General features: G+C 45.0%; 1 protein-coding gene across 3 annotated transcripts in view; it reads left to right on the plus strand.

Annotated features, from left to right (window-relative positions):
- LOC118316844 (forkhead box protein J3-like) overlaps nt 1–19,013 on the plus strand; it is a 50,994-nt gene that overhangs the window by 1,484 nt on the left and 30,497 nt on the right. Inside the window, exons 2-4 of one of the 3 annotated variants that reach the window (XM_035645080.2) lie at nt 2,152–2,251; nt 9,996–10,119; nt 10,422–10,923. In XM_035645080.2, coding sequence (XP_035500973.2) covers nt 10,540–10,923 — 384 coding nt within the window. In that variant the 5' untranslated portion in view covers nt 2,152–2,251; nt 9,996–10,119; nt 10,422–10,539. Of the gene's footprint in view, nt 1–1,727; nt 2,252–9,995; nt 10,120–10,421; nt 10,924–19,013 lie in introns of those variants that run through there. The other 2 variants (XM_035645079.2, XM_035645081.2) reach the window with 2 other exon arrangements.

Below are 19,013 nucleotides of genomic sequence, written 5' to 3' on the forward strand. Positions count from 1 at the left end.
TGTAAAAATATAATACTTTGTGTCTGATATGGTTTTCAGCAAAAACAAATGTTTTACTTCATTGAAATTATTAAATATAATAACATTTATTCCTTATCATTGAGTAATTCACAATATTTAAACACACAATTATAAAAAAAATGTACATGCTGAATGCAAGATGTGTCCCGCAATGAAACTGTAGAGTATATGAAATGGAGTTTTCAAGTGTCCCCACCACATTGTGTTGTTGAACGGTGGTTTCAAAAACAAGCAGTGATGTAAAAAAGAAAAAAAAAGGAAAAGTTGTGCATTTTGTAAACCCAGATTTAATGTTTGTACTGAGAAAATAACCCCATCCAGCAGATGAATGTCCCATTCTGCACATGTATCCCTATTCAAAGTGAAGCTCAAGCATCCCAGTGAAGTAAGCAAAACCCATTTTTGAGTGGAGGGGGGGGGGATTTTACAAATTTAAAGCTTGTGGAAAAAACAGTGCTGTGTGCAGGCGAGCAGAATATCCACTCAATCTGATGCAGTTGAGCACAACAAGGTAATTTTATTTGAATAGGCGGTTGGAAATGCTTTATGTAAGACGAAGAGAGGAACTTCAAACAGCGATGTCTCCGCATTCAAACTCATTTCATTGTTTGAATTGTTTCACATCGTCTCTGGATACATGCAAATTACAAACTTTGTGATTGGGATTACGGCATTAGCCGTTTGCTCACTCACTCCTCAGCAAAGAGCTTTGGCGTGTGTGTGGGGGAGACTTGTACCCTATCCAAGCAAAATGGGCACAGAAGCATGCTGTGTTTGCATAGATTTAAACCTGGCTGGTGCCCCTGCCATGTATAGTATATCCTCTCCTGCATTTATCCACTGAGCTACTACCAGACGACTTACATAGTTAACAACACCTTCTACATACATGTGTACGGATATAAGTACTATCAGAGACAGATCTGTTGTTAACAGTGACAACACAGCAGCTCCTGTTTTACAAACAAAGTCTCCATTGGCTGTATACTTGTAATTCACAGAAATGACTTGTGTATGTGTGCATATGTTTGGTGGCTGATAATCTCAGGAAAGAACTTTGAGTATATCTGATGCTGAGGGGGAGGAAAGACATGATTGACTTTTAAATAGAGATGTCATCTCAAATTGTGTTAGATCCATTAGAGCCAGTGTTTACATGCAACAAAAAAAAATCTTACCACTTCAGCAGTCCAATTTCAGACTGTACATTGAAATATTCATCCCAACAAAACCACTGTACTCTGGCTGAAAATCTGCAGATTCACCAAGGTGCCCTCGTGGCGTGCTGCCCGCGTGACAGTTGGAGTATAGCTCAACTATAACAGATGAGACACATCCCACCAAGCCATCCATTTGGTGTTAGGGTTAGGTAAAACTTACAAATTCCTAAATTGCAACTATAAATGCCACAATTTTTGCAGGAAATATTTTTGTCGCACTCTGAGCAGAGGGCAAATATGGTGAATGAAAAGCATGTCACCACATTTTCTATATAGTTGTACACTTTTACTTCAATAAAACAGGCATTGCCATATGCTATTATATAATGTTATAGTAATACTGATATTTGGGATCTATCATATCTCCAGAACATTAAAATAACAATTGATGGCATTATTATTATTATTATTATTATTATTATTATTATTATTATTATTATTATATGGTGGGCATTATTGTGTTATTGTGTGCAGAACGCCGTCAATATTGAAATTGGGAACTAGTTCAATGGATGTGATTCCCCCCCCTCCATTGTGGTGCATGGATCCATCTTCAACGTGCTCCGGCTGGCGTTGGAAGTAGTTCCGGTGGCTCGGCAGCCGAGCGGAGCTCAGTCAGTCAGTCAGGAGACCCGGGATCTTCATGTCGCTGCTGCGGAGCGCGAACAGCGCGTCGAGCCCGCCCGTCGTGACTGAGGACTCGGGACTGAGGACTGAGGACTGACCAATGAGGACTGACCACTGAGGACTGACCAATGAGGACTGACCACTGAGGACTGATCACGGACCACGGCAGCGGTCAGCCCGACGCCCGCAGAGCGCACGACGCGCACGACGCGCAGCTCACTGACAGCGTCCGGAAGCTTCTTCTTCTTCTTCTTCTTTCTTTTTTTGTGTGTGTCTCTGACAGGAATGTTAAGAGCAGGAGAGGCGTCTGGGGCTTTCTGAGTGCAAGAAAGAGAGAGAGAGAGAGAGAAAAGCATTGAGCCGGTTCACGTTCCCCTACGACGGTGAGTAGTGTCCGTGCAGGAGAGGGTTTGTGCCAAATGATGATTTACCGGGCGGAGGGAAGAAGCCGGCGCTTCGGTGACCTACCGGCACGCTGAGGCAAGTTCGCGCGCCTGTCACGATATGCGTGCGTTCTGTCAGACGCGAGGAGCATTCGTCTCCAAATGAATGTCCGTCAGGGGAACAAAGGCAAACTTCTATCCTCACAAGTTCAGTTGGGCTTGTGGCGTGAGCGGGCTGCGCGATGGCAAGTCAATCCAAGAGTGGTGAATTGTACCGGACGCGGAAATGGGCACGAGCAGGAGCCGAGCCGATGAGAGTGCTGCGAGCCTGGACCGAGCTCCACGGTGGAGCAGTTCTCAGGGGCTGTTGTTGTGGTTGTGGTTGTGGTTGTTGTCGGTTGTTAAGTGGAGCAGTGACATGAGGGAAATGAGTGCATCATTTTTGCTGCAGGGGACCACAACTTTGTTTCACATAATCAAATACATCAAGGAGGCGTGCGTGCGTGTGTGTGTGTGTGTGTGTGAATACATGCCAAGGTGTCATTGCCTGCATGGTGGTAAAGGATGCTTTATTTTTGTGTAACATTCTTTCATGCATATGCGTCGTAGGGGTGTTCTGTATTTGAAACAGGATGTCTCCTCTTCGGTGGCCCCCCATGTCTTTTTGAGAATACTTCATAAAGGACATGACGGTATTAGGACTTCAGGCACGTTTTCACCGTACATACCAGTGTAAACGTTCTACCCAAAGTTACAGAGCTTTTACAGAACGCAGATGACACATTTATTTAAAACCCCCCAAAAAGGTGAAATGTTTAAAGACTGATGCAGACATTAGAGATACCGTAACTTGCCGCTAACTGCCCCTCGAGGGCCCCCCTGTTTTCCAGCAGGTGACACGCGGGGCCACTTTCGTTACTCGCCGTTGTCCAGCAGAAGACGAGTTTGTGGGATTTGCCTCAAATGGATCAGCGTGGTGTCCTTTCTGCGGAGGGACCACAAACGCACCACGAACGGCGGCTGCCTTGGACTGTAAAGGAGTCCTTATCTTTTTTTTATTTATCATGCAGCAGTGTGGCACAATACACAGTTTCATCTCTGAAAACACACAGACCAAGGGGAGGTGGCTGGTGTGCGTGTGTGTGTGCGCGTGTGTGTGCGCGTGTGTGTGTGCCAGGCTGAGAAGGCAAGTGTTTGAGAGAGCACCCTGCTTCTGGTTTGGATGCACCTCTAATTCCTATCAAGATGAGAGCTGTCTGAACAGATTTCTCTCATCGTTATTCGCCCTGAGATTTACTTGCGCCTGTAAATGGTGTTGATTGAGGGTAATTTGGCTTTTTAATTGCTGAACAGCTGCCACACTCGCTGCTGATTGCCATTGTAGACTTTCTCCGTAGATCGCTCATAGACCCCTAAATGCCTCATTAAATCGTTTTGCAGGATCGCATGAAACGCGAAGAGAGGGGAGCGCTCGTAACGTTTTACTGATTTGTGTTTTATCGTCGCCAAAGGTCGTTTTGTAATTAATGCCAATGTCAGCAAATGCAGCGGCAACACACGACTTTTTTGAGAAGTTGAACTGAGGGCTATTTGTGTATGCACTACATGCGTTTTTCTTTGGGGCTTTCTTTGATAAAGATGAACTCCATATGCCAGTACATGAATCAGTCATGGCTGTCAAGATTGTATGTGGTCTCCCTGCATGTTCGTTACGACTTGTAATATATTCTCTCTCGTGTGGCTTCAGTTGGGGCCAGCCAGTCCTTCTCTGGTGTCTGGCGGAGATGATTTGCCACCCAATTAAAAAAATTACCATGGGGTTAGGACACCGAGTGTCGTTGCAAATTGTGACCAAAAAAATTCAGTTAAGCAGTTGATTTTTGTGAACATAACATACAGAAAAAGAACCGCAGCATCTCTGTGTCTTCTGTGTTCACACCGGGTTTATTTTATTTAAATAACGCAGCATGATTGATGCTAGCATGTGTCATTCAGAGGTTGTTTTTTTTGCAGCTCATAAGTAAGAGACAGTTGCCCTCTCAACCGCACCATTGACCCTTTTTATCTAAACCCCCCCCCCAAAAAAACAAACAAAGATTATGTTTTTTGGCAAACCACCAACAACCATTGTCTTCAGTTGATGCTATCTCCTACGCTTGACCATGAGCGCTTCCACCGTAGCACCTGTGGGTGAACTGCTTCGCTCAAAGATGACTTGGCTGGAGCTATTAAAAAGGAGGGAGGAGGAGGAGGAGGAGGAGGAGGAGGTCTCCTTTCCTCTGCCTTGTCTGCTCTGCTCTGCCTCTGTAATCATCAGGCCACTACAACATTACCAGGTCTTCAGGTCATTTTAATTACCTCATGTCATGTCAACAATCAGCTGCTCAAATCATCACCTCGGCAAAGGGACTATTGAAATGACCCGATAGTCGGCGTGATTCCCGGACCCCTGCAGGTGGGTGCACGTGGAGCTGAGGCCAACGCCTCCGTCATTAGGCAGGGAAGGTGAAAAAGTGAGCGCATTAGAGAAGATTCCCTGCCTCTTTTAAGTACCTTTATGTTCCCTGAGTGCTCCCAGTCGCTGTGATTTTGGTCTCGTCCCTCAGGAAAGTACACCTAATTTGGATTCAAATGCAGCAAATCCTTTTATCTTGTCAAAATCCTCTTTGATTCTGTTAGGAGAGCACGGCTATGGTTTGAAAGAGAAAGATGTAAAAGATAAGGTAGGTGTGTGTGTGTGTGTGTGTGTGTGTGTGTGTGTGTGTGTGTGTGTGTGTGTGTGTGTGTGTGTGTGTGTGTGTGTGTGTGTGTGTGTGTGTAGGTGGTGGTGGTGGTGGGGGGGGGACTTTTAAAGGCCGTCATTGGGATTGAACTCAGCGGTGGCGCCTCCAGCGACGACGAGAGTTCAGTGCAAAGCTTCCGTTGTGAACATGATGCAAAGCCCGTGTCTTGACAAAAGCCGAGAGTGTTGTTGCACTTTACTGGTTATTTTTTTAATGAGTAGAAATGGTTAGCCAATTTGCATGTAAAACAATGTAATTATAAACAAGCATCAAAAAGCTGTAATACTTAAAAAAAAAAAAAAAATATGTAAATTATTCTCCATTATAAAGTGCAACAAAACCTAAGCAATGCCTGCGAGCATGGCCCTCTAGGTTGTGGATGCTCGCCTCCATTATTAATGCTATTCACAAGCCAAACTTTTTAGGTTGGTGCAGTTGGGCGCTTTAATCTATTTTTTGCTGTAAATTAATGAATTTTTAAAGAGGACTAGTCCTCGCTGAATAGTGCTGGATGTGGGGAGTGTAGTTGGAGTCGCGGTGACGCAGTGCTATAGCCCCCTTTACTGTGCAAAGTGGGAGTTCACAAACAGCATCCCGTCTCTCTCTTGGGACCTCTCGTTGGGGGAGTTTGCCGAAATGCTGCACTCCTATGTTTTATTTATGACAAAATACGCCTTTTTAACTTTGCCGTTGTCAGAATGTGGAATTGTGATAGCTTTTTCCTTGTCGGCAGTGGTAAGTCTTCTGGGTCACTAACTCCCACTACCGTGGCAGATGTTTTCAGGTGTTGTGTTCTGTGTGGGCTTAGTGAGTTAATATTTTATTCTAGGGCCCTCGGGGATTCAGTGGAACCCGCTGATTTTCTTGCCTCCTTTCAATCCGATTTTTTTCTTTCAGACCTGAGGAAAGTGGTGCGAATCAGTACATTCTGTTTCACTTGAGATGTCACTGGATCGACGCGGTTGACGCGGGCCAGCCAGCGGTTTTTCAGAAACCGCTGAAGAAAAAATGTTGTTCTGTCATGGAGAAGATATTGTCCTCTTTTTTTCAAAATGATCCTTTCAGGAAATAGTTTGCCTGACCACTAGCTTTAAGTCCACAAAAACGCATTTCAATCTGAAACGGTGCATTACATCGATGTCTCTCCAGGTCTTCTTTCAATACAAGTAGACGGTATGAAACGATAATTGCATAACCCAGCTGCATTGAGCGATGAGCGGGCTGCCTCCATAAGGGCAGCTGATTTGCCTTGATATCTTATAATTGAACCTTTTCAGGGATATGTTTTCTGGCACTGGAGCAGAAAGTGATTAAGACATTCAATGCTGCTTTTTGGACCCTTTCCTCTTCCCTTTGAATGGCCCACACTTCTAGACATGACAGCACTCAGTATGCCTACAGACTTTCTTTTGACACATTAGCCTTACCCTTGCCAAGGCAGTCCCCCCCCCAGAAACCCCCTCTGCTCGGCACGCTCTGGGTGGGTATTTTGTCATTACTTCATTTTCCTCTGAAAATATTTTGATGCCTCTTTCCTTTGCCGCCGCCCCCCCCCCCCCCCCCCCCCCCGCGCCTCCCCTTTCTCTCACCCATCCCCCGTCTTTCCATTCAAAGTTCTCTATTAAAATGCAGAACTGTAAAGCCCCTCTCTCTGTCTAAAAGCCTGCTAGCAGCGGGGGACTGTTAGTTGTTAGTGATGCACACAGCTGAGTGTGTGCATCACAGCTACAAAGTCTAATGGGTGAATACATTCAATCACGCACAGACCCTCAACTCACAATGTTCCCAGTCATGAAAGCTCTGTCCACAGTGCGGAGAGTGATGCATTTAATTCCTTTTGAAGGAGAAAGATTTTCTTTTTCACAAACGGCCGAATCCCGGCTCTTCTTTTTCTACATTTAACGCTTGTAATCTTTTCTTGAAGTGCCAGCTAATACCTCACGAACTTTCAAGTTACGAAAACTAACTTTTTACATGTTGTTGTTGTTTGTTTGTTCCTTTCAGGTAAAAGATGGAAATAAGAGATGCCACATGTGCTTTTTCTGCCAGATTCTCTTTTGAGATCCACTAATGTTTGGCCAAGTGTCTAAATTTGCTGCTACACGCATTCAGATTATTTAATGAAACACTGCTTTTCCATGTAATCAGCTGCCAGACTGTCCCGCACTTACTTTACTTCCCATTCAACTGCAGCTCCCTGAAATGTCAGAATAGTTGGGGATGTTTGCTGATCAGTGACAAAGAGTTGAATCTTGTTTATTGCATGTGCCCCCAATCATTGCACTCCATTTAGTTCTCTCCTGCACTGCAACAAAGAAACACAGTCATTAAATGTATTTGATCAGATCAATTATATTGCTAAAGATGTTAATCGTGTATTTTTATGTGAATGAAAACAGATCACTTTTAGTGTAATCAGTATGTCGACCAAAGCCTCAGCAGTTTGGTAATTATTTTTCTTAACAAAGTTCCATGTGAAACCTTTCAGTTTAGAGTTTAATTTGCTTTCATAACGACATCAATTAATCATAAAAAGGGACATTGTTTGATGTATAGTTAAAACGTACATTGTGGAAGTAGATAAAAATCATTGCATTGTACAGTCTCCACTACGAAGGAACATTTTTAACGGAATGTTTTTTAGAAGTGTCTGAAACTTGTTTTCTAATGACACTTCTGCTATGGATTTTATGATGGAGTGTGATGTAGTCATCTGTAGGCAACATAAGTGAAGTATGTGGAATATGACGACAGATCACATGTTTGTCTCCAGTCTCATTTTTATTTTTTCTGAAATGCAAAATGAAAACTAATTGAACACCAGCAAATACACAGAAGATATTGTCTGTGTTGCTGTTTCTTTTTACCCGGATAACCAGGAACAATTACTGGGACGGCGAAAAAAAAACAGCCTTTTTTTGAAAAAGCATGCAGCACTCAGTTCAGAGAGTGTCGCACTTGAGCATCCATGCATATAAAGTACAATGCATTTCTATAGAAAACCGATCGCCCCTGAGATAAGAGGAGACATACTGCGAGCTGTCTTTTCTGCAGCCGTCCGTTCTCTCCCCTGGTACCATGCAGGCCTCCGGGGGCCTGGCGTGAAACACAGCGCATATCAGAATCAAAAGAGGCAGTGCGGAGGTTAGCCCCGTCACTGTGGGACCAGTTGACTGAGTCGACTAGGTAATTGGTTGCGTCTACGCGCCCAGCCGGGCCCCCCCTTCTCCCCAGAAGCCAAGTCAAGCCCCTCCCCTCCTCTCCTCTCTCCTCTCTCTTCTATTACTCATCATCCCAACGGCTCACCGGGCCAGTGGTGCAAAGCTGCACCGTGCCGCCGTGCCGCCAGCCCACGCTCCCAAACTTCTCAACAAAAGCCGCCTTGGCAGCACAGCAGGTCGGGGCTTGTGGCGGCTGACTTGCAGCTTGCGCCTCCCTTTAATGAGGGGAAAATAAGTACTTGTTGTTCGGTTTTCTCGTGTGTCCCCCCCCCCCATCCCCAACTACCCACCACCACTACAACTACCAATGCTACCTTCCCTTTAGCGGGAAAACAAAGGTTCACCAATTAAGATGGCTTCCTGGGATTTAGAAGGGGGGGGGGTTGCTGTGGCAGGGGCCTTGGGGAAGAGATGGGGGTGATGTTGTGAAAGAGGCATATCTCTTCTCTTGATTTCTCTTTCCCTCCCATAGTCCCACTCCCTGTCCTTTTTCGGCTTGACGAGTCTGCTGCTAGAAATTTTCTTTTTTCTCTCTCCTTGTAATTAGGCAAGGTTTCAGCAGGAGCTGAATTTTTTTTTCTTCCCTTCTTCCTTTTCATCCTGTTGTATTGGACTCTCCAGGGGAATTGGTGGAAAGAGAAATGGGGGGATGTGTTTGTCCTGGTAAGCAGCAGGCTCATTGATGTTCTCCCACCTTGATTATATACAGTGAGCATGAATGGAAAATGCGTGGGCCAATAGGCTCTCTGTTGTTCAAGGGCATGCGAAGGTTACGAGGATGTGATGGGATGCAGATTTCTCCTTCGGGGGCTAAAATCACCCAGGTCGGCGTTAACTTTTCACTTACCCCGACCCGCACTCTGCCCGTCACCCTGGTTCCCCTGCATTCCCTAGAACTTAGCGTGTTCGTCTTCTGGAAGCACCAGCAAAGCGAATGAGGGCAACTTTCTTTGTTGGATCAGAGTGTGGTATGAATGCAACATCTTCACTCCAGCGATGAGTAACGTTTACACGGCATTCTCAGCCCGGTCGTGACAAATCCACAAATGCTCCGTGACGCGACCGAAGTACAGAGCAATTAGTGAGTCATTTCTCTCACGTTTACCAAAAAGCCCAGTTGTCTTTGTTGTGTCCTGAATCGTGCTCAAAACCATTTGCAAAAGCCCAAACTCGCAAAAAAAAAAAAGTAGAAGAAAAAACTTGCACAGGACACAAGTTCAGGGCCGCTCTGAAAATAGCAACCAAGTTAAAGTGTTTGGGCTTCTTGAGTTTTTCTTTTTTCGTTGTTTGCGCCCGTGTAAGAAGGGTCTCCGATGCTGGGGGAGGCGGGCTGTGTGCGGGTGGGCATGGACTTGACAGGAGAGTGAGGCACGTCGAGTCTGGGAATGGGAAGTCGGTGTGGGGGTTACACAGGGAGGGAAAGGGGACGAGTCTTTCAGCTCCTCCAGAGGGTTGGAATTCCTCCCGAGCTGTTCCCCCCCATTTGGCAGGCACTTGTGAAAACAATTCCCCAGCTTTTAGTCACTCTGCAGATCCAATTGCCATTTCCACTTTGGAGGGGAAGCGAGTGAGAGGCAATCCAGATAGACAGAGCGCAGAGAGGGAAAGAGAGAAGAGTTTTAATCGTGTTGGACAGATGCCGAGGCCAGTCGAACGGTTCTGTGATATTAATATCTCATGAAGGCAGTCTGGCAGAGCAAGCTCATCATCTTGTGTGGTTTTTGTGTTTGTGTGTTGCAGCGGCGGCCATTGCGGTGGCTGAATGAAGAACTTGTGAACATGCACGAGGGGAGGACTCTACCGTTCACTTCGGTGACTTGTCCAGATGCTCTGGCCCAAAGAAAGATGGAAAGGATTGGGAAGAGTAAGACACTGAACTCGTACCTAGTCCCCCACACTGCTTTGCCTCCCGCTGTGTAATTAACTGAATAAAACAGTTTGATTATACCGGCTTCTCCTTTATAGCCCATATTGTAGATCATGTTATGTGCTCTGTTTAAGACCAAGTGATCAACATGCCAAAATATTTAGTTTTCCATAATGCAAAGCTGAACTGTGTGGAAAAATAATGTGCAAGTTAACGTCTGTGCATCGCTGCCAAATGTGCTTTCTGCTCCTGCTAAGGCAGATGAATAGACGTAGTAAACAAACCTCCTGCTCTTCCAGACTTGAGCCAAGGCTGCTGCACAGCACCCATTCAGTGAGCCAACGGGAGATCCTGCCATACGCCACGTCGCCGAGCCTCTCGACCTTCCCCTTTGACCCCCGTCGACCTACAAACGCCATGACCTCTGAGCTGGAGAGCAGCCTGACCTCAATGGACTGGCTCCCCCAGCTGAGCATGAGGGCGGCCATCCAGAAGGTAGACACAGGGCACCACCACAGCCACCACCATGGACACCACCACCACCACCACCACCACCAACAACACCACGGTCACCATCACGGGCAAGGGCCTGGCAAGAAAATCGTTCACCTCGATCCTGGAACCACACTGGACCAGGAGGAGGCTGCACAGCACAGAGATGGTAAACCGCCCTACAGCTACGCCAGTCTCATCACCTTCGCCATCAACGGCTCGCCGCGCAAACGGATGACCCTCAGTGAGATCTACCAGTGGATCTGCGACAACTTCCCCTACTACCGAGAGGCGGGCAGCGGCTGGAAGGTAAGACGAATGAGAAACTGATGTGATTTGGGGTCTTGCTCATTAGGTTTGTCCTCCAATCGCTGGTTCCAGTTTGGGTCTGATGAAAGACACATATTTGACAAGCGCTCAACGCTGACAAGTTGTATATCTCTCCAAGATAGAGCAAAGTACAAAACATTCAGGTTGCAGGCTTCCCCTTGTTCTGGCTGGTGCTGATCTCCAGCTCTGGAGCAGGTGGCTCGTAGTAAACTCAAAACTGAATAAGATGTGCAAACGCAATTAGGCGACAACTATTATTTTCAGTGTTTCATTGTGACCATCTTCATTTTCAGGTCGTAGCTAATTGTAATTGTTCTCTACCCTCCCCCCTACAAAAGGTAATTACAGATCTCAAATGAATCTTTGGAGTTTTTAGTTATTAATAACTTACAAATGTCGAGAGCTAAGCCTAGATTTGATTAGGGATTTAAAAGTGAATCTTATTTCATGAAATGGATTGAAGTTAGATAAAAAAGTTATCAAACCCATAACCTGTTGCAAGTGCTCATAATGCAAACACCAGACCGTGTGGTTGCCTCGCAGAGCACAGAAACCTTTTAGTGAACCAGGAATGATTGGCAGGTGCATTTCGCCTCGTTCAGACGACATTATTAAATCCTTATGTAAATGTTGCAATGCAAATCCCGGCTAATATGAGCAGAGAGGTGGCTGTGTTATTGGAGACAAATGAATAGATCCCTCTGGATGTGTCTTGGGGATTCTCTACCTTATTAGTGAAGAAGGGGATGGATATAGTCCTTCCACTGACACATTGAAAAGGCTGTCTGCAAACTATCACCCTATTCATCTCCCTGAGAGCGGCAACATTTTTTTTCTTCTCTTCTCATTATTTCTCACTCTTTCACTCTCCATCTTCATCTCGCAAGCACTTCACCCCTCCTCCACCCATCTCTCCTTCACTCTCTTAGTCACTCACTCCTCCCCTCTCTTCTTCTTTTCCTTTCACGAAACCTGCGTTTGTTCCCGGTCTATAATCTTCAACACACCATTCCCTGAGCGGGAGATGCATGTGCCAGAAATGGAGACAAAAAGGTTATGATACAAGCCAGGTTGTGTTGGCAGAGCTTCTTACCTGCGTGGGGGATTCAATCAATTAGTTTTCTGAGAGACGATCGGGGGTTATTTGGACCGTTCAGGCATTCTTTCTCTGCAGCTCATGGCTGTCTTTTCCTTCTGGTTGTATTTGGGTGCCAGGATGTTTCAGTATCCCATAATTGCACCTTTAGATTCATGGTTTTGTATGTGTGGATGCATTCTAGTAGCCTCATCAAAGCACAACCACTACTGATGGCATTGTCGTTTTTTATTTTCACATGTTCAGACAAGTGTGCAGGGAGTTTGTTGCGAGATGCATAACCCAGAGTTATCTTGCCATGCTGCAAACAAATCCAGAAATCTCAGTCTGCTCGACCCAGAAGGCGCAGAATGTTCTGAAAATGTTCCCGCTGTTGTGAACGCGTCTGACTCGGACAATTTCCTGTTGTGTTTGTCATAATGTGAGCGCCGAACTCCTGAAACTGTCTTGACCCAATTTAATATTTCTGTAATTGTCGGTTTGACTTTTAAGAACTAAAAAAGAAAATTATGCTCATTTCTCCACGTTTGGTTATCACTGCTAGGTCTAATTACAAGTTTGCAACCAAATTTAGCATTCAAAGGGCGTCTGCCTTGCCCAATATTACTAATAATTATTCACACCAAAGGGGGAATGAGATCACCAGCGGTGCTCAGGATGTTCTTCTCCAGTATCTGATGTATCGGTGTAGACGTTGTCGCCACCTACTTGATCGGCATGCTTGTTTGAGCACTTGTAGTCATTTTTTGTCTTCCTGTCTGGAGATTTTTTTTTGTAAAACAAATATTTTTTTTGTTCAAAAACCACTGACCTGTTTATGAACTGTAACAAATCAAGCACTCCGGAATATTTCGAAGCAAATGCACCTGTCACATTTCTGTAATTGTCTGTGATAAAAGGCTGTAGACTCGCGTTTTCCTCGATGACCCGACCGAACTCAGTGTGAGGCTTTATACCAGCCACGGTCGTCGCAGGGAAAGTTACGCAAGTGTGGTTCGTTCCAGTTCAGGTGATTGCTGTCAGCTGTACACAGTGGGACGCAGGCACAGAGATTGTCTGGCTGCCATGTTTTGCAGACATGGTTGGCTCACGCGTGCACACGTTGCAAGTACACATCTATGAAATGTGGGGGGGGGTTTTTGTGTGAATGCGTGGACTCGTGGCGAGCACTTGAGCTTTCAGAAAAACACCCCATACGTGGTACGCCGCACTTCCTCTTTCACCCTCTGCCACACATGCGTACACGTACACGTACACACACACACACAAACACACACACACACACAAGCTTGTACACCAACAGAGAGACTCCCACTCAGGTAGGCAGTGTACGTGTGCAGTCTACTGATTACACACAGGGAGCTCAGCAGGAGAGGAGATGTGTGTGTGTGTGTGGGGGGGGGACTGGGACTGTGAGAGAGCAGAGGAGAGTTTTACAACCCAGCACACGCACTCCGTCTGCTCTGTATGATAATGTGAGAGTGCAGGAGCGGCAGAGTTGAAACCAGGGCACCGCACACACACACACACACACACACACACACACACACACACACACACACATCAGATTCCATCCTTAGAAATCACACAAATTCGTACACTCTTCAAAAAAACACCATAAGCTCGCTACATGTGTTGCATCTTGCACACAAACACAGAGACGCGCGCGCACGTACGCTCACTTTCAAACGCATTTAACAGCGAATCTAGTTATCTGTTATGATTATGTCGCTTTCCAAGCTCATGAGATTTTTGTGTCCCGAAAATGAATATGGAGAGCTCTTTTCATCTGAGGAGTAATGATGAGAAGTTTCTGTTGGAGGAGGTTTAAAATCTGGAACAGAGAAAAGTTCAAAAATTAGAACAGCACACGCGGGCATGGGCTATTTGTTGATGGAGCGTGTTGACGCTTCTAAATTCATCTTGTGTAACATGCATGCATAGCATTTTAAAATAAGAAAACCAGTAAACTGTAAGGGGAAATGCAAACAGCGTTGCATCAGGCTGCATCATTCAAGTCTTTTCGATATCAGGAGACCAAAGCCACGCAGGGGTCTCTCGTTCCTGCTCTCCGTCTCCGGTGTTCGTCATTTTGAAACAGTGAGTCATCTACAATGAAATCAGTTTTTGGTGTATTTGAGAATGTGTAATGAGGACTGTACTCGAGAATTTGACTTCCAGCACCTCCCCTACAGTTTCCAATTTCAAATGTTCAATGTTTTTTCTTGATAAGGGTTTTTTTTTGTGTGGCTTTTTGAGTATTTTAAAGTGTCTGTCTTTACTTGTTCTCTATATTTTGTTTTTGTGCTGATTTTATTTCATGCTAAAGTTTTCCACAAAAATTCTTTCTTACTCGCTTTAGTTTTATTTTTACTTTAGTCAGTTTTATGTCATCGTAAATACAATACATGTGGGGTTTGGACGGCTGGTTGGCCTAAACAAGCAACTTAAACATGTCACCTTATTTTACATTTTAAAAACTCAACTCAAACTGCAATTAAATGAAAGTTATGTGTGTGTTAATCTGTGTCGTGCGCTGCTCTATTTTGTTCTTTCTGAATATAACGAGGGGAGATGCTGGTGAGTTAAATCTCACCTCACCATTATATTATTGACGTGTGACGGCTCTCCCATTATTTACCGCTTGAGAAAGGCAGTCGAGACCTGTACCTCGACCCCAATTGTTTGGCTGCATTCTGCGCCGACTAACCTGATCTCTCGCCACCCCAGTCGCCTCAGGCCGGCTCCCGTGCAGCCGGGCTAATTGCCTGCAAATTAGCTCGGCCTAATGTGACGTTGTAAAGGGCAGCACAGCCGCCATGGCCTTTGGCCTTTGGCGGAACACGTCACGTCGCAGACAATCACCTGATATGAATCAGCGCCGGGGCCATTTATTATTCCGGCTCCCATCCTCTCCTGCCTGCCCAGTGAGAGATCTGCGGCCGAGAGCAGTGGAGGACGGTGCACGGTGTCAAGTGTACTTGCATATGTGGAGGATGACTGTTGTGGTCGGCTGCAGGGAGTCATTATTCTGCTGCAGCTGCACCGAGGCTCCTGAGCTCGTGTCCGCGGTGAAATTTCTGCTGTGACTCAGCTTTGAGACAGTCTGTGTGTGTGTGTGTGTGTGTGTGTGTGTGTGTGTGTGTGTGTGTGTGTGTGTGTGTGTGTGTGTGTGTGCGTGCATATACCTGTGTACAAGATGAAGGCGTTGTGTGTGTGTGCAGTCTCTGTGTGTCTCTGGAAATGCATTTTTTGTATTTTCCAGTATGATAGTGGTGACTGGGAAAATGCCACAGCAGTTTTGTTCCTTTATTGAGTCTCACCTCTGACTGTGTGTTTATTCCCTTGTCACTGAGTAGCACGTACAGAGCCGCTACATGTACCCCAGCTTTCCTACCATACACGTAATGTGGACCAGTCTGCTGTCCAGATGTGTTTATCTGGGCCCCAAGGTCAAAGTCTCCGCTCTGTCATCGTTAGAAGTATATAATGTATACAAAATAGATTTCTTGTAACTCAAATGAAACCTTTACTATAAAATATTTTTGATAATAGAGAATGATAAACCTTTTTATAACAAAAAAGTCATAAAACTTCAATAATTGCCATATTGCAGCTTTACTGTCGCTTCCTAGTACAAATAAAAATGACAAACTCTTGATGAAAATTAAAAACGTCATGCTGACGTTTTCTCAGAATGATATGATAGATGGAATCTGAGGGTAGAAAAGGCACCAGGCATTTACCACAATAGAGCTGAGCGTATTCTTCATGATAAAAATCATGTTGTTGTTTCACAGATACTGTATGAGAATGAGACACAAACGCCTAACTGTTCTTTTTGTGCCATAATGTAATCCTTGAGCGAAAACCATCAACAAGTCGTGAAATATAATTATCTTGTCCACTTAAAACATCACACAACAATATCACAGGCTTTTCTGGGAATCATTTTGGTCACCACAGGGTAGAGAAAGCATCTAGAAATGAGACATGTTGTCTACTTTGATCGTCTTTGGACTGAAAAGTCATTCTTCCACTTCTGTCACATGAAAAACATCTTTGGGTATGTGAGCCAAAATATATAGCCTCGTACATAGTCTTTTCTTTAAAAAAAAATTCTAATTAAATCTAATTAAACTTGTATGTGAAACACCGCTAGAGCTTTTATTTACACACTAATCACTAATAGCAGTCTCAGTATTAAATTCTTAATTAAAAGCAGGGAATTTCTCTTGCTATCTCCTGGAGGATTTGGCGCCCACCCAGGAACACATTTCCCTCTCCAACCAGCCGGGCCTGTATCACTCTCCATATGGCTAATAATAGGCTTAAGGCTGGTTTCCCTAGCTCTCTGGAATGCAATAATTATACCACAGAATGAGCTTATTCGCTAGTCCCCAGGTTCGTGCGCTGCAGAGAGACACGGGATCTGTCTTTTGTCAGACCTTAAATAACGTCAGAGTATTTCATAGGGCATAATTTTTTTTGGGGGGGGGGGGGGGCGCTTGACAAACTATGTGTGTGGTGATGTGTGCCAGCGAAACCATTGTGGTGCTTTCCAAGGGGCGCTGGTGAGATAAAAAATGGACAGCTTCGTCGTTCAGTTTTTTGTCAACGATTGTCCATTGGTTGAGCTTTTCAACAATCGATGAAAAGACAGTGGAGATATTGACTTAACTGTAAAGATACCTCAATACCAGCTCTGTGTACCGCGTCAAAGTGCCTCTTCAGATATTCGCAGTTTAGCTTATTTTTGGACTCTGAACACCGTCGCTGCAGTCAAACGGCGAGTCTTTCGCTGCAGCTGTTTTCAGACACGGAAAATGTCCAAAGCTCTTCCGGACGTTTTTCCCGGAGTTTGCCTTTCACATATGATGAATGCGTCAGGTGATGGTCCGAGTCAAACGCGTCCACGACTGCCGAAAACATTCCCGGCGCATCCTGTGGCGTCTGGGTAGAGCATGCACGAGGCCGGATGCTGCATGCGCTGTGGAAAGCAGCGTTTTGTCATCAGCACCGCCACGAGCACGTTGGGAGTTTTCCAGAGGTTTTCCTGCTGTTTTTCTCACATGGGAAAGATTTCGAAAAAAATGCCCAGAGCAACATTTGTGGACGTTTTCGTTTCTTTCTCACGTACAGCCCCGCCAGAAAAGTTCACAGAGATGTCCGCATTTCAGTGCATGTCTGAAAGCAGCTTGTGACTGCAGTGCATCCACACTAAAATGGTGTAATCTGAAATAGAGCTGCTACAGTTAATCGATTAATCGACTAGTAATCGATCACTTAATTAATCGCCAACTGTTTTGATAATCTATTAATCGGTTCAAGTAGTTTTTATGTTAAAAAAAAAAAAAAGTCATAAAAACTTCTCTGATTTCACCTTTCACTTCAATATTGTCTGTTTCCCTGTGTGACACTGCCCGCTGTGGGCGGCTCAGTCTGCTCTGCTCAGCCTAGCGCCACCTGCTGTTGTGGAGGTAGAAATGTGTGACAAAGTCCAGACACGGGAGAGAAGACCTTCAGCACATCAGTTTGTCTGTGTGGCCTTTTCTTTTTCCTTTTTACTTCTAAGACATGTTGTATTTGTTACCAAATTAGATGTATTAGAATTATGGGTTTTTGTTTGACAGGTACGTTTTTGTTTTTGCCAAAGAAAATGCATTGGTGTAATGGTGTTTTTTTTGTTTTTGTTCAAAATTAGCTCCATACAACCCTTCTTACATACACACACTCTCTCAGTCTCTCTTTCTGTTTCATTCAAGCATATCTGTGTGCTGTTAAACATGCACACACACACACACACACACACACACACACACACCAACACATACACACAGTATATGCTGTATATACAACACAAGCATGCACCTATTAACTTAGTAATATTTGCTTGATCTTATTTTTCTAATTTAATCTCTGGTCAGTAAAAGCAGGATGCATTATTGCTATTAACTGCACACTCAAAGTAGATTGTTGTGTGTTTGTGTGTTTTAAATTATTCACAGATTTTAATTATTAGTCCTTTATTAATTAAGCAGATTAACAGGTGCGTGCCACATGCACAGGTGCACAAACCTGCCTACATATGCACTGGTGCAGGTGCATGCTCAAGCAAAACTGAAATATATGCAGCTGCGCGCACACACACACACACACACACACACACACACACGAAGCAAGCACACCGGTGTATAAACACATACTGCTCAGTCAAACACACACACACACACACACACATGCAGGTACACACCGCTCATCTTATGGCTGACTTGTGTGAAGAATTTCAGAGAGGGAGTGAAGAGGGCGTGGAAAGGGTCCATCAAATGAAATGAATATGTATTAGATGGGGTTTGAAGTGTAGTGACTTGTATTCAACCTCGCATTCTCACGGAGCGTCTGTCACTCCGTCACCACCAGGATATAATAAGGCGTCTCAATGACGCTCAGAACCCAGGGGACTTTCACATCTAAGACACCTGTCCGTATGTGCGCGTACCTCCGCGCTCCCTCCTCGTGCTGACTCCAGCTCTTTTCTCTTTGTGCCTCCTGCGCCCTCCCCTCCTCCCCCCAGCTCCCTCTCCTCTGCCTTACCTTCAAACTTCACCACATTTTTCCCTCTTTGTGCACCGTGTACGGGTTCAGCTGAAAGTTAGTAAAGTCTCTCCCCTCGTTCTTTTCTCCAACCAACAAATATCCCCCCTCCTGCCCTTTTCCAGTTTCCTCTTTTCTCTCAGTCGGTGGACGCACAAGGACTGTGCCTCTGTGACTCCACAGTACATTCATCCTGAAGGGCATTGGAGAGACTCTCCTGAATACTGCTACGTAGGCGGGCGTTTGTGTGTTTATGTCAGACTCTTCGGCGCACACAATAGGTTAATACCATGGTCAGAAAACCTCTTGCCCTTTGACCTCTGACTCCCTGCAGACACACAGTTGAGCAGGGGCCTCAGCGGGATTTACACAACCACAG

Source organism: Scophthalmus maximus, chromosome 3 (assembly GCF_022379125.1).
Source record: "Scophthalmus maximus strain ysfricsl-2021 chromosome 3, ASM2237912v1, whole genome shotgun sequence".
NCBI classification, from domain to species: domain Eukaryota; kingdom Metazoa; phylum Chordata; class Actinopteri; order Pleuronectiformes; family Scophthalmidae; genus Scophthalmus; species Scophthalmus maximus.